We start from the raw sequence: 15181 nt of genomic DNA, 5'->3' as shown, positions 1-15181 counted from the left end.
GTGATTTTAAAAAATTGAATGAGGCTTGAAATTTCTAATCCAATTCTGAGAATGTAAAGAGAACTGTTAGAAAAAAGCAGGTTATTAAAAAGTGATATAGTATTATTAACTAAAGTACAGATTTTGTTCAAATTTCACAAAAAGTTATGCTAGTGTTCATTATTTGTTTTCATGCCTTATTCAAGACTTTGCAATGTATTTAATTTAATTGAGCAGCTTCAGCTGCATGCAACAAATTCTGGTCAATTCTCTTCATTTTATTCTATTATAAAGATTTTCTAATTTTCCTTGTTATGGCTTCTTAGATACACTTTCATTTAAAAGTGTACATTTAATTTCCAAATACATAGGATTTTGTTTAAAATATCTTTAATATTAATTTCTCATTTTGATAATAATTTCTTGTTTAAATTCTTTCTTCTCTGCAATAACCCTCTGTGTTTTTTTCAGTCTAACTTTATTGAGGCTTTCAATGGCTAAGTCAAAGGTCTTTATTAGTAACTGTCACATTGTACTTGAAAATATGTGGGTGATTTTCAAATATCTTTTGATATTGAATTTGATATTCAAATATCTTTTGAAATATCAAAAGGTATTTCAAATATCTTTTGACATTGATTTCTAAAATAATTCCACAGTAATAACAACATCTGTATAATTTCAAATCTTTAGACTATGAAAATTTTGCACTGTGTTTTTTTGTCCCTAGTCCCTAGTCTCCTATGTTCCAGAGTCTCCTAGTCTACAGTCTATGGTATCTTGAATAAAATTTGTATCCTACTGATCATATAAATCTTAATTGTATTGAATTGGTTCATGGTGATTTTCAGGTCTACTATATCCTTCTACTTCTTTGTATTAATTCATTCTATCAAATTAATTAATTCATTCTATTAATTTTTGAGTTTGATATTGAAATTCCAACTAAAATATTAATTTATCTAATTAAAAATATAATTGCAATATATAGTGGAACTATCTGTAAATTTATTCCATATTTTCCAAGTCTCTTATAAATGTGTTATCATACTTTTATAATTTAAAAAAATGTTACAAATATAATGAAAACTTTTGATAATGTTGAGCTAGTTGTGCACATGGTGAGGAATCTTGACTAATAAGTGGGGCATAACTTTAGGCAGATAGCTTATGATGGTAATGAGATTGCTCAGTGACCTCTTCCATAAATTTGTGAATTATTCACTCATATGAAGACAGAAATCTGTATTAAAGATACATTCTGTGCAGTATCTCCATTGTATAATTGTAAAGCAGTAATGTTTTTATAGGAATTTATACTTTTGTGCATATGGTGAGCAGCAGGATCATCAGGAGGAATTTTTAAGACATTACAGCACATTATTAATGCACAGGGAGTTAATTCAGCTACCAAAGAGGAGGCGTGTGGTGATCACACAGTGACTCAGTCACATATGCTGTCAGGATTTATCCCTGACCAGACAGATAAATTTTGTTCATAGTAAGTTACCATTAGGAGTGGGCAGTGCTGCTTTCCCAGGCAGGTGAAATTATCTTGAGTTTGAACCTGGCTTGCATTTCTCCAGTGGAAAGTACTATAGTGGTCTCCTATGTCTTTTCTTCTTAATTGCAGCATCTCCTGAAAGATGGAGGTGTAAATCTCAATACATATTACAGTCAGGCCTCCAAGAATAATCAATTCATGAGAATAACAGTGGGTTAATGGCACATTTTTCCTGTCTGGGGATAATCACTGATATGATATTGTCTTTTCCATGCACAGTGACATCAGCAGCTATAGTAATATTTGTTGGGCTGCTTCACCCAGATTTTAGTTCCAATTGCAGTTATTTCATTTATGGATCCAGACACTCTTTCACCTCTAAATGTTAGTAAGGTAAGAGGTTCTCCTTTTTGTACTTTGCCAATTACACATGGAAAAATCAGCAATTGGGCAATTTGATCATGTTTATTAATAAATGGAGCATCCTTTCCTTCATTTTGTAGAATTACTCAGATTTCTCCTTGGTAGTCTGGGTCCATAACTCCTCATTGACACAGATCCCTTGTAACAATAAACTGTAGCATCCTTTGATTAATTCAAAGTGTCCAGGAGGCATTTGATTCCAATACTAGTTGAAATGGCACATATCAATCTTTTAGTAAGCATATGTTCAGATATAGAGTACAAATCCAGTCTGGTGGCCTCAGGAGTAGCCTGGAAAGGGATAATTTCTTAATTGTTTCAGAATGGAAATCTATTTATTTGGAAGAGTCACTTTCATCAAAAGAATTTCTGATTTTCCTATAGGTCCATTATTTAAAATATTGAGGGCAGAATTCAGGTCTCCCAATTTTTATACAAACCCTCTCCAAGTTTAATTAACTGATGTTTAAGCAAACCCTTCATTTCACTCAAATCAACAGCTTGAGGATAATTAGGAATATAAAAATTCCACTGTATGTTATGTTCCTGGACAAACTCTTGTATTAGCTTACATTTAAAATGTGACCAATTTTCACTTTGAATTTGAAGCAGAACACCATAATATAAATTAATTATCTCCAAAGTTTTAATAGTATTAGTCTGATTGGCTTTCCCAAAGGGAATGGCCACCAAACATCCAAAATAGGTATTCTCAAATATTGAGAATACATGTCCACACTTACTGGCATCCTTTATCTTGAATTAATGGGCCAATGTAATCAATTTGCCATATTTTCCCAGGCAACTTGCCACATACCAATTGTCCTTTGACAAGCCATGGCAAGCTTCTATGCTTAATATATTGACAAAATGGACATTGTAAAGTAACAGATTTAATTAGATTCATAGTTAAAGAAATACCTCAATCCTGGCCCACCTGTATGTTGCTTTTTCTCCCAGATGGCCACATTTTTGGTATGCTCACAAAGTCAGGCCTTTTAAGTCATTGGAGTCTGGATCAGCTTCTACAGCTTGGATTCGGGTTTGTTCATCTGTAATAGAGTTATACCTTGATTCTGTAGAATTTGGAACACTGTGGGCGTATACATGAAACAATGAAACTTTAGTAGTTTGAACAGTTTCCCAAATGTCAGACCATAATTCCTTTCCCCATAGCCCTTTGGATTGAATTTTCCATTATTCTCTACCCATAAGGGGAACCAAGTGGCCAATCAATTGGCTACTGACCATGAATCTGTGTATGTATGACATTCAGTTAAATTTTCTTGCTTTAGTACCTAAGAACACCATAAAACTCAGCAAACTGGCTACTTTTTACCCTCCCCAGTAGTTGTTAGCAATTTAGTAGTGATTGAATTATATGCCACCATTTCCCAATAGTGAGTGGATCCTATATATTTAGCTGACCCATCAGTGAACCACGTTTGCTGTTTTTCTTGTGTGGTTTAAGAGTCAAAGGGCTTTCCCCATTTTACAGGTGACTCAGTTATCTTAGGCTAATTATAGCCTCTTGCTCAAGGCTTTCTATAGGAATTTCAGAAACCTTTTCAGGTAAGGCAGTGACTCCATGTGGTCCAGGTTTAGTTCAGTCCTGAATATACCATTTCCATTTTATTATGATGGGCACTTCGACTTGCCCAATCTTGTGGTACAAGGATGGTACCCAATGGTACTTTGTACCAGAGAAACTTTGTACCATTGCATGATTGGCACTTAAGATCTCAATATTATAGTGTGATATATAGTCAATTAGGGCTTTCCAGATGGCTCCAGTGGTAAAGAACCTTCCTGCCGATGCAGGAGACTCAAGAAACACAGGTTTGATCCCTGGGTTGGGAAGATCCCCTCGAAGAGGAAATGGCAACCCACTCCAGTATTCTTGCCTGGAGAACCCCAAGGACAAAGGAGTTTGATGGGCTACAGTTCATGGGGTCACAAAGAGTCAGACATAGCTGAGCAACTAACACTAATATTAATATAGTCAATTACTTTGTATCAACCAAATGTCAATAACAAACCAAAAACTTTTTTTTAAGGTAGTGTTATTTCTCCTGACCTTTGGAAATTTCTGTTCAAACTACCGCACAATTGCACTCATCTCACATGCTAGCAAAGTAATGCTCAAAATTCTTCAAGCTAGACTTCAATAGCACGTGAACCAAGAACTTCCACATGTTCAAACTGGATTTAGAAAAGGCAGCGGAACCAGAGATCAAATTGCCAACATCCACTGGATCACCAAAAAGCAAGAGAATTCCAGAAAAACATCTACTTCTGCTTTATTGACTAAGCTAAAGCCTTTGACTGTGTGGATTGTGCTTCATCTAGTCTGGCATTTCACATGATGTACCCTGAATATAAGTTTAATAAGCAAGGTGACAATATACAGCATTGCCATACTCCTTTCCCAATTTGGAACCAGTCCATTGTTCCATGTCCAGTTCTAACTGTTGCCTCTTAACCTGCATACAGATTTCTAGGGGACAGGTAAGATGGTCTCATATTACCATCTCTTGAAGAATTTTCCACAGTTTGTTGCCAGGAGAAATATCAGCAACGTCAGATATGCACATGACACCACCCTTATGGCAGAAAGCAAAGAGGAAGCAAAGAGGAACCAAAGAGCCTCTTGATGAAAGTGAAAAAGGAGAGTGAAAAAGTTGGCTTAAAACTCAATATTCAAAAAACTAAGATCATAACATCTGGTCCCATCACTTCACGGCAAATAGATGGGGAAACAATAGAAACAGTGAGAAACTTTATTTGGGGCTCCAAAATCACTGCAGATGGTGACTGCAGCCTTGAAATTAAGAGACACTTACTCTTTGGAAGAAAAGCTATGAAAAACTTAGCATATTAAAAAGCAGAAATATTACTTTACCGATAAAGGTCTGTATAATCAAACCTATGGTTTTTCCAGTAGTCATGTATGAATATGAGAGATGGACCATTAAGAAAGCTGAGTGCCAAATAATTGATGCTTTTGAACTGTGGTGTTAGAGAACGCTCATGAGAGTCCTTTGGAATACAAGGAGATCAAATCAGTCAATCCTAAAGAAAATCAATCCTGAATATTCATTGGAAGGACTGATGCTGAAGCTGAAACTTCAATACTTTGGCTATCTGATGCGAAGAATGGACTTATTGGAAAAGACCCTGATGCTGGGAAAGATTGAAAGCAGGAGGAGAAAGGGACAACAGAGGATAAGATGGTTGGATGGCATTACTGACTCGATGAACATGAGTTTGAGCAAGCTCTGGGTGTCGGTGATGGACAGGGAAGCCTGGCGTACTGCAGTCCAGCGGTTCACGAAAATTCGGTCACAGCTGCGTGACTGAACTGAACTGAACTGAGAATTTCCTACTCTAAAAGCCCAAAGGTATTCTTTTGTCTTGCTGTTTTTGCCATGAGCTCCAAAGTAGTATACTGTTCAGTTATAGAAACATACAATTATGTGTTGCCAGGTTATACTGATCATAAGTCTAAAGCACGCTGTATTGCATTTAGTCACATCAAAAACCTGTTGTTTCTGAACAGCCCATTGAAATTCATGCTTTTTCCTAGTTTCTTTGTAAAGTGGACTCAATATCTGGCCCAAATGTGGAATATACTGTCTCTAGAAACCAAGTAGCCCTACAAATTTCTGAGTCTCCCTCTTCTTTTGGGGAGTTTTAAATTCCATTATGTTTTGCTTAGCCTTAGGCAAAATCTCTCTGTGTCCTTTAGCCCATTGTATTCTTGAGAAAACTTTACAGTGTGGGTGAGTTCTTGAACTTTAGAGAGAAAGTTCATCTCCCATCATTTGTTTTTTAAGATATTAATACATTGGTTTAGAGTTTTTAATACTATTTCCTCTGTTGGCCTTTGTATCATTTGATCAATATAATGAGATATTTGTACATCTTCGGACACTTATAGGTGATCTGAATGTTCAGCAGCAAACTTGTGACAAATAGTAGACTTATGTATACAACCTTGTGAAAAGCAGCTGAACATATATTGTCTTCCTTGCCCATGAATACAAATCAATTCCATAATTGTTCTATGGGTATAGTAAAGAAAGCATTGACCAGATCAATTACTGCATACCATTGTCCAAGATTGCTATTTGTTCTATTAAAGCTATAGTATCAGGGATTGCAGCAGAGGTAGAGTTACTTTGTGATCCTATGGACTGTAGCCCACCAGATTGCTCTGTCCATGGGATTCTCCAGGCAAGAATAATGGAGTGGATTGCCATGCTCTCCTCCAGGGGAATCTTCTTGACCCAGGGATTGAACCCACATCTCTTAACTTCTCCTGCATTGGCAGGTGGGTTCTTTATCACTTACCCAACCTGGGAAACTCAGCAGCCATACAGAGTTATTCAGTTCACTAAATGTGCTTTGTATAGTTTTAGTAATTCAAATTGCCCCGTGGGAATTCAGTATTGCTTCAATTTAACTAATTTTCTAGTGGCCGGCAATTTTATGGGGGCACAACTAAATTTCCCACAGTTTCAGGAGATGCCAGTTTTAAAGCACACACTTCAAACTGATATCTTCTAGCTTCAAGACTGAAAGTCATGCTGGCCAAAATGTCAATCCCCATTTTATATTCTGGAATAGGAGTGATCATTACTGATTAAGTTCTTAAATTATCTTTAAGATAATTGCCCTATTTTAAAATCAATTATAGTTTGTACAACTTCTGTTTACCCCCAAGGCCAGTTATTATAACTTTCACTTTCTGTCCTTTAAAATTCTTGGGATTTCCAAGACAGCAGAGGAATAAAACAGGGAGATTACCTTCCTCCCCACAAATACATCAAAAAATTTTCTACATATGGAACTCCTAGAGGACCTTTGGAATGCTGGCAGAAGACCCCAGACTTCCCAAAAGCAAGTCAATTTCCTTTTAATGAGGTAGGAGAAAGATTTTAAAGAGAGAGAGAGAGAAAGAATTTCAGGACAGGGATATGTGCCCCAGGGAGGAAGACGTGAAGGACGAAAAGTTTCCCCACACTCAGAAACCACCTCATAGGTGAGGACAGGAGGGAGCTTCCAAACTGCAGAGGGGAGTACAATGGTGGGTGCTCAGGAGACAAAACGGAGAGAATTCACCACAGAGATCATTGTCGAACAGCACTTTCCAGCCAAAAGTGGCTCTCACACTCACACCCACAGCAAAGAGTGGGTGCGGGATGCTGAAGCTCAGGCTTGGGTCTTGAACCCAGGGAGAGAACCAGGGTTGGCTGCAGTGAGGATATTCTGAGAGGGCTAGTGGGCACAGCTTAGAGAGACCAGGGAAAATATCGGATGTCCCAGAAAGGTAAGATATTGTTGTGGATGAGACACTGTAACTCCATGCATTCATAGACAGTGGCTGTGTGCCCCAGTGGCCACCAAAACTGGCAAAACCAGTAGCAGTGTCAACAGCAGAATTAGACCCATCTGCAGTTTACAGTCCCAGAGAGGGAAATGTAAGCCACCAAGTAAGGGAAAGTGCCTGAGGCAGCAGGCAAAACATTGCCACTGTGGTCCCAAATCCAGAGGTGGCAGCTGCCACCAGGTGGTGAGCAGACACAGGTGCCACCTACACCTTCCTGGGGGCCTAAGCTTTCCTTAGGGACCCACGACTTGGAGGCAGTTCCTCTGGGAGAGTGCACGGCCCGCCTCAGGCCAAGTCTCTACCATTGCAGGCACTCCTGGTACATCTCAACTGTGGCTTTGATATCCGTCCCTCTTCCCAGCCTGAGTGAGCAAGTGAGCCCTAACAAGCCTTGGCCTCTCCCCCCTCCCCCCACCCTCCCCATGTCTGAGAGGGAATAGACACCAGAAGGTGGCCTACAAGCAGAGCCAGGCCCAAAATCAAAGCAGAACATCAGGGGCTGTATGACCAAAGAAGAGAATGGGAGTTAGTAGGTACACTGGATTAAATTCCCCAATTAGGCTGAAACGTGGATTTTAGGGGCAACTGTGAACTTTGGGAGCCAGTAAAAAATGGAGTAAGGCCATATCTGAGACTGAGTAGACCCTACACTGCCCACAACAGGTCCAGAGACCTTCTTAGAAATATTGGAGGACTTTGATATGAGTTCCTTTCAGAATTCTGGACCATTGAATGTTTCTTTCACAAATAGTCTTGAAGTTTTGTCTTCTGTGCTTTGCAGTCTATGAAGTCATTCTACAGTAATGGGTCAGGCTTGAATACCTGATGCAGCAACCTGAGTCCAGGACTTTGAACCACCAGAGAATTCCTAACCCCATGAAACATTAATTGGCAAGAGCTCTTCCAAAGGCCACCATCTCAACACTAAGATCAAGCCCTACCCAAAAGCCAGCAAGCTCTGGGGCTGGACGCCCCATGCCAGTCCTCCAGCAAATGAGCATCACAACCCTGCACATTAGCAGGTAGGCTGGCCAAAGCCATACAAAACCCATTGATAGCCCAAACTACATTACTGTACATAGCACTGCCCTTCAGAGAGACAAGATTCAGCTCCACCTACCAGAACACAGGCACAAATTTGCCAACAAGGAAAACTTCACCAGGCAATGGTCCAAACCCATCCATGGGGGGCAGAATTTACAATAAAGAGGAATTAAGACCTTCCAGCCTGACGAAAGGAGTCTCCAAACATAGTAAATTAAATGACAGGAAAAGACAGAGAAACATGCAGCAGATGAAGGAACACAGTAAAAACCCACAAGACCAAATAAATGACAAGGAAATAGGCAGTCTACCTGAAAAGAAATTCAGAGTAATGAGAGTAAAGATGAATCAAAATTGTGAAAAATAAAAATAAAAAACAGAGGCACAGATAAATAGATTGGAAGTATGGATTGAGATTTGATTGCAGAACTTACACAGGACTGGGGAAACAGACTCTTGGAGGGCGCAAACAAAACCTTGTATGCCCCAGAACCCAGGAGAAAGGAGCAGTGATCCCATAAGAGACTGACCCAGACTTGTCTGTGAGTGCCCAGGAGTCTCCAGGGGAGGCATGGGTCAGTGGTGGCCTGCTGCAGGGTCGGGGGCACTCAGTGTTGCCGTGTGTGCACAGGACCTTCCGAAGGAGGTCACCATTATCTTCATTACCTCCACTAAGGTCTGGTCTCAGGTCAAACAAGGGAGGGAACACAGCCCCACTCATCAACAGAAAATTGAATTAAAGATTTACTGAGCAAGGTCCCACCCATCAGAACAAGACCCAGTTTCCCCCATGGTCAGTCTCTCCCGTCAGGAATCTTCCATATGCTTCTTATCCTTATCCATAAGAGGGAAGACAGAATGAAAATCATAGTCCCAGAAAACTAATCAAACTGAACACATGGACCACAGCCCTGTCTAATTCAATGTAACTATGAGCAATACTGTGTAGGGCCATCCAAGATGGATGGGTCATGGTGGATAGTTATGGGAAAAAAAAAAAAAAAAAAAAACGTGGTCCACTGGATAAGGGAATGGCAAACCACTTCAGCATTCTTGCATTGAGAACCCCATGAACAGTATGAAAAAGCAAAAAGTTATGACACTGAATGATGAATTCCCCAGGTCAGTAGATGCCCAATATTCTACTGGATAAAAGTGGAGAAATAGTGGAGAAATTCTTTCATACAGAAAGAATGAAGAGATGGAACAAAAGTGAAGATAATGCCCAGTTGTAGATGTGACTGGTGATGAAAGTAAAGTCTGATGCTATAATGAACAATATTGCATAGGAACCTGGAATGTTAGGTCCATGAATCAAGGTAAATTGGAAGTGGTCAAACAGGAGGTGGCAAGAGTAAACATTGACATTTTAGGAATCAATAAACTAAAATGGACTTGAATGGTAAAATTTTAAATCAGGTGACCATTATATCTGCTACTGTGGGCAAGAATCCCTTAGAAGAAATGGAGAGCCCTCATAGTCAACAAAAGAGTCCAAAATGCAGTACATGGGTGCAATGTACTGCAAAATGTACTTTCAAAAATGACAGAATGATCTCTGTTTGATTCCAAGGCAAACTATTCAATATCACAGTAATTCAAGTCTATGCCCCAACCACTGAAGCAAAAGAAGGTGAAGTTGAAAGGTTCTAAGAAGAACTACAACACCTTCTAGACCTAACACCAAAAAAAGATGCCCCTTTTCTCATAGGGGATTAGAATGCAAAAGTAGAAAGTCAAGAGAAACCTGGAATAACAGGTAAGTTTGGCCTTTGAGTACAAAAGGAAGCAGAGCAAAGGCTACCAGTTTTGCCAAGAGAACACACTGGTCTTAACAAACACCCTCTTCCAACAACACAAGAGACGACTCTACACATGGATATAACCAGATGGTCAAAACTGAAATCAGATTGACTATATTCTTTGCAGTTAAAGATTGAGAAGCTCTGTACAGTCAGCAAAAACAGTACTGCATTCCCATTGTGGCTCAGATCATGAACTTCTTATTGAAAATTCAGACTTAAATTGAAGAAAGTAGGAAAAACCACTAGACCATGTAGGTATGACCTAAATTAAATCTATTATGATTATATAGTGGAAGTGAAAAATAGATTCAAGGGATTAGATCTGACAGATGGAGAGTCAGAGAACTACAGACAGAGGTTCATTACATTGTACAGGAGGCAGTGATCAAGACCATTCCTAAGAAAAAGTAATGCAAAAAGGCAAAATGGTTGTCTGAAGAGGCCTTACAAATAGATGAGAAAAGAAGAGAAGTCAAAGGCAAAGGAGAAAAGGAAAGATATATCCACCTGAATGCAGAGCTCCAAACAATAGCAAGGAGAGATTGAAAAAAAAAAAAAAGCCTTCTTCAGTGATCAATGTGAAGAAATAGAGAAAAACAATAGAATGGGAAAGACTAGAGATCTCTTCAAGAAAATTAGAGATAGCAAAGGAACATTTCATGCAAAGATGGGCACAATAGACAGAAATGGTATGGCCCTAACAGAAGCAGAAGATATTAAGGAGAGGTGGCAAGAATACACAGAAGAACTGTACAAAAAAGATCTTCATGACCCAGGTAATCAAGATGGTGTGATCACTCACCTAGAGCCAAACATCCTGGAACGCAAAGTCAAATGGGCCTTAGGAAGCATCACTATGAACAAAGCTAGTGGAGGTGATGGAATTCCAGGTGAGCTATTTCAAATGCTAAAAGATGATACTGTGAAAGTGCTGCACTCAATATGCCAGCAAATTTGGAGAACTCAGCAGTGGCCACAGGACTGGAAAAAGTCAGTTTTCATTCCAATCCCAAAGAAAGGCAATGCCAAAGAATGTTCACACTACTGCACAATTTCACTCATCTCACATGCTAGCAAAGTAATGCTCAAAATTCTCCAGGCCAGGTTTCAACAGTATGTGAACCATGAAATTTCTGATGTTCAAGCTGGATTCAGTAAAGGCAACATAAGCAGATATCAAATTGCCAACATCCGCTGGATCATGGAAAAATCAAGAGAGTTCCAGAAAAACATCTACTTCAGCTTTATTGACTACACCAGAGCCTTTGACTATGTGGATCACAACAAACTGGAAAATTCTTAAAAAGATGGGAATACCAGACCACCTGACCTACCTCTTGAGAAATCTGTATGCAGGTCAAGAAGCAACAGTTAGAATAGGACATAGAACAACACACTGGTTCCACACGGGAAAGGAGTAAATCAAGGCTATATATTGTCATTTTTTTATTTAACTTATATGCAGAGTACATCATGAGAAATGCTGGACTGGACGAAGCACAAGCTGGAGCCAAGATTACTGGGAGAAATATCAATAACCTCAGACATGCAGATGACACGACCCTAATGGCAGAAAGTGAAGAAGAACTAAAGAGCTTCTTGATGAAAGTGAAAGAGGAGAGTGAAAAAGTTAGCTTAAAGCTCAACATTCAAAAAACAAGGATCATAGCATCCAGTCCCATCACTTCATGGGAAATAGATGGGGAAACAGTGGAAACAGTGACAGACTTAATTGTTTTGGCCTCAAAATCACTGCAGATGGTGACTGCAGCCATGAAATTAAAAGATGCTTGCTCCTTGGAAGAAAAGCCATAACCAACCAAGACAGCATATTAAAAAGCAGAGACATTACTTTGCTGACAAAGGTCCGTCTGGTCAAAGTTATTGGTTTTTCCAGTAGTTATGTATGGATATGAGAGTTGGACTCTACAGAAAGCTGAGTGCCAAAGTATTGATGCTTTTGAACTGTGGTGTAGGAAAAGACTCCTGAGAGTCCTTTGCACTGCAAAAGATCAAATCAGTCAATCCTAAAGGAAATCAGTCCTGAATATTCATTGCAAGGACTGATGCTAAAGCTGAAACTCCAATACTTTGGCCACCTGATGTGAAGAACTGACTCATTGGAAGACACCCTGATGCTGAGAGAGATTGAAGGCAGGAGGAGAAGGGGACAACAGAAGATTAGATAATTGGATGGTATCACTGACCTGATAGACATGAGTTTGAGCAAGCTTCGGGAGTTGGTGATGCACAGCGAAGCCTGGCATGCTGCAGTCCATGAGGTCATGACAAGTGGGACAGACTGAGCGACTGAAATGAACTGATGGATCGAAAAAACACAAGCAATGTTTAACAAGGACCTAGAAGTATTAATGCTTTTGAACTGTGGTGTTGGAGAAGACTCTTGAGAGTCCCTTGGTCTGCAAGGAGATACAACCAGTGCATTCTGAAGGAGATAAGCCCTGGGATTTCTTTGGAAGGAATGATGCTAAAGCTGAAACTCCAATACTTCGGCCACCTCATGCGAAGAGTTGCCTTGTTGGAAAAGACTCTGATGCTGGGAGGGATTGGGGGCAGGAGGAGAAGGGGACGACAGAGGATGAGATGACTGGATGGCATCACTGACTTGATGGACGTGAGTCTGGGTGAACTCCGGGAGTTGGTGATGGACAGGGAGGCCTGGCGTGCTGCAATTCATGGGGTTGCAAAGAGTCGGACATGACTGAGTGACTGAACTGAACTGAACTGAGAAGTATTAAAGAATAGACAATCAGCAATAAATAACAAAATAACTGAGATTAAACACACACTAGAGGGAACCAGTAGAAGATTAACTGAGGCAGGAGAATGGATAAGAGAGCTGAAAGAATGGTGGGAATAACTGTAGCACAGCAGAGTAAAGAAAAGTGAGTAAAAAGAAATGAGGAAAATCTCAGAGACATCTGGGACAATATTAAGGGAACAAACATTCAAATCATACAGGTCCTGGAAAAAGAAGACTAAAGAAAAAGGCATGAGAAAATATTTCAAGAGATTATAGTCAAAAATCTTTCCTAAAATGAGAAAGGAATTATCCACCCAATTACCAGTAGCCCAGAGGGTCTCATACAGGATAAACTCAAGTGAAAGATGCCAAGACACATATAAATCAAATTAACAAAAATTAAACACAAAGAACAAATATTAAAAGCAGCAAAGGAAAAGAAACTAATAATATACAAGGAGGTTCCCATAAGGCTAACAGAGGATCAACTGAAGCTCTGTGGGTCAAGAAGGGAGTGACAGGATATACTTAAAGTGCTGAAAGGACAAAACTTACAACTAAGATTATTCAATTAGGCAAGGATCTTATTCATATTCAAAGGAAAAATCAAAAGCTTTATAGATAAACAAGAATTAAGAGAATTCAGGATCATAAACAGCTTTACAACAAATTCTAAACGAACTTCTCTAGACAGGAAACATTAGAGAAAGAAAAGGCCTACAAAAACAAACCCAGAACAACAAAGTAATGGTAATAGGATGCTGCTGCTGCCGCCGCCGCCGCTGCCGCTGCTGCTGCTAAGTCGCTTCAGTCGTGTCCAACTCTGTGCGACCCCATAGACGGCAGCCCACTAGGCTTCCCCGTCCCCTGGGATTCTCCAGGCAAGAGCACTGGAGTGGGTTGCCTTTTCCTTCTCCAATGCATGAACGTGAAAACTGAAAGTGAAGTTGCTCAGTCGTATCCTACTCCTAGCGACCCTATGGACTGCAGCCTACCAAGTCTCCTCCGTCCGTGGGATTTTCCAGGCAAGAGTACTGGAGTGGGTTGATGTATCAATAATTACCTTAAATGTTAATGGACTAAATGCTCCAACCAAAAGACACAGATTGGCTGAATGGATACAAAAGTTAGTCCCCTATACATGCTGTTGACAAGAGACCCACCTCAGATATAGGGACACATACGGACTGAAAGTGAGGGGCAAGAAGAAGATTCTACGCAAAGGAAATTAAAAGAATGTGGGAGTAGCAATACTTATATCAGATAAAATAGAATTTAAAGAGTGTTACGAGAGACAAAGAAGGGCACTATATATTGATGAAGGGATCAATCCAAGAAGAAGATATAGGAATTATAAATATACATGCACTCAAAATAGGAGCACCTCAATACATAAGGCAAATACTAACAACTATTATAGAGGAAATCGAGAGTAACACAATAATAATGGGAAACTTTAATACCCCATTCACACCAATGGAAAGATCATTCAGACAGAAAATTAATAAAGAAACACAAGCTTTAAACGATACACTGGACCAATTGGACCTAATTGATATCTACAGGGCATTCATCCAAAAGCAGTAGCCTTCACTTTTTTCTTAAGTGCACATGGAACAATCTCCAGGACAGATCACATCTTGGGTCAGAAATCAAGCGTTGTCAAATTTTTAAAAACTGAAATCACTTCAGGCATCTTTTCTGAGGACTATGATATAAAATTAGGTGTCAATTACAGGGCGGAGGGACTACAAAACCACAAACACATGGAGGCTAAACAATGTGATACTGAATAAACAACAGGTCCCTGAATAACTTGAAAGGAAAATCAAACTATAACTAGAAAATAATGAGAAGGAAAACATGACAACTGGAAACCTATGGGATGCACTAAAGCAGTGCTAAGAGGGAAGTTTATAACAAGAAAAGCTTACATCTAGAGACAAGAAAAAATATCTAATAAACAACCTAACCTTAACCTAAAGGAACTAGAAAAAATAGAACAAAAATCCCAAAGTTAGTAGAAATAAATAAATCTTAAGAGCAGAGCAGAAACAAATGAAAAAGAAATAAAGGACACAATAGCAAATACCAGTAGAGCTAAAAGATGATTCTCTGAGAAGATAAAATTGACAAACCATCAGAAACATCAAAAAATTAAGGGGGGGGGTGGAATTCAATCAAAATTAGAAAAGAAAAAGAAGATACAGCAGACAATACAAAAGTTCTTAAGAGGTTACTATGAGCGACTCTATGCCAATAAAAAGGAC

General features: G+C 39.3%; 1 protein-coding gene across 2 annotated transcripts in view; it reads right to left on the bottom strand.

Annotated features, from left to right (window-relative positions):
* The window catches only part of GUCY1A2 (guanylate cyclase 1 soluble subunit alpha 2), a 586113-nt gene that overhangs the window by 568351 nt on the left and 2581 nt on the right, over positions 1–15181 (bottom strand). Inside the window, exons 2-3 of one of the 2 annotated variants that reach the window (XM_059874953.1) lie at positions 2844–2958; positions 1490–1618 (exon numbers count right to left, since the gene is read on the bottom strand). In XM_059874953.1, coding sequence (XP_059730936.1) covers positions 1490–1618; positions 2844–2876 — 162 coding nt within the window. In that variant the 5' untranslated portion in view covers positions 2877–2958. Of the gene's footprint in view, positions 1–1489; positions 1619–2843; positions 3311–15181 lie in introns of those variants that run through there. The other variant, XM_059874952.1, reaches the window with a different exon arrangement.

This window comes from Bos taurus, chromosome 15 (genome assembly GCF_002263795.3).
Source record: "Bos taurus isolate L1 Dominette 01449 registration number 42190680 breed Hereford chromosome 15, ARS-UCD2.0, whole genome shotgun sequence".
NCBI classification, from domain to species: domain Eukaryota; kingdom Metazoa; phylum Chordata; class Mammalia; order Artiodactyla; family Bovidae; genus Bos; species Bos taurus.
The sequence above is the reverse complement of the archived record's forward strand: the minus strand, read 5'-3'. Positions and strand labels throughout refer to the sequence as shown.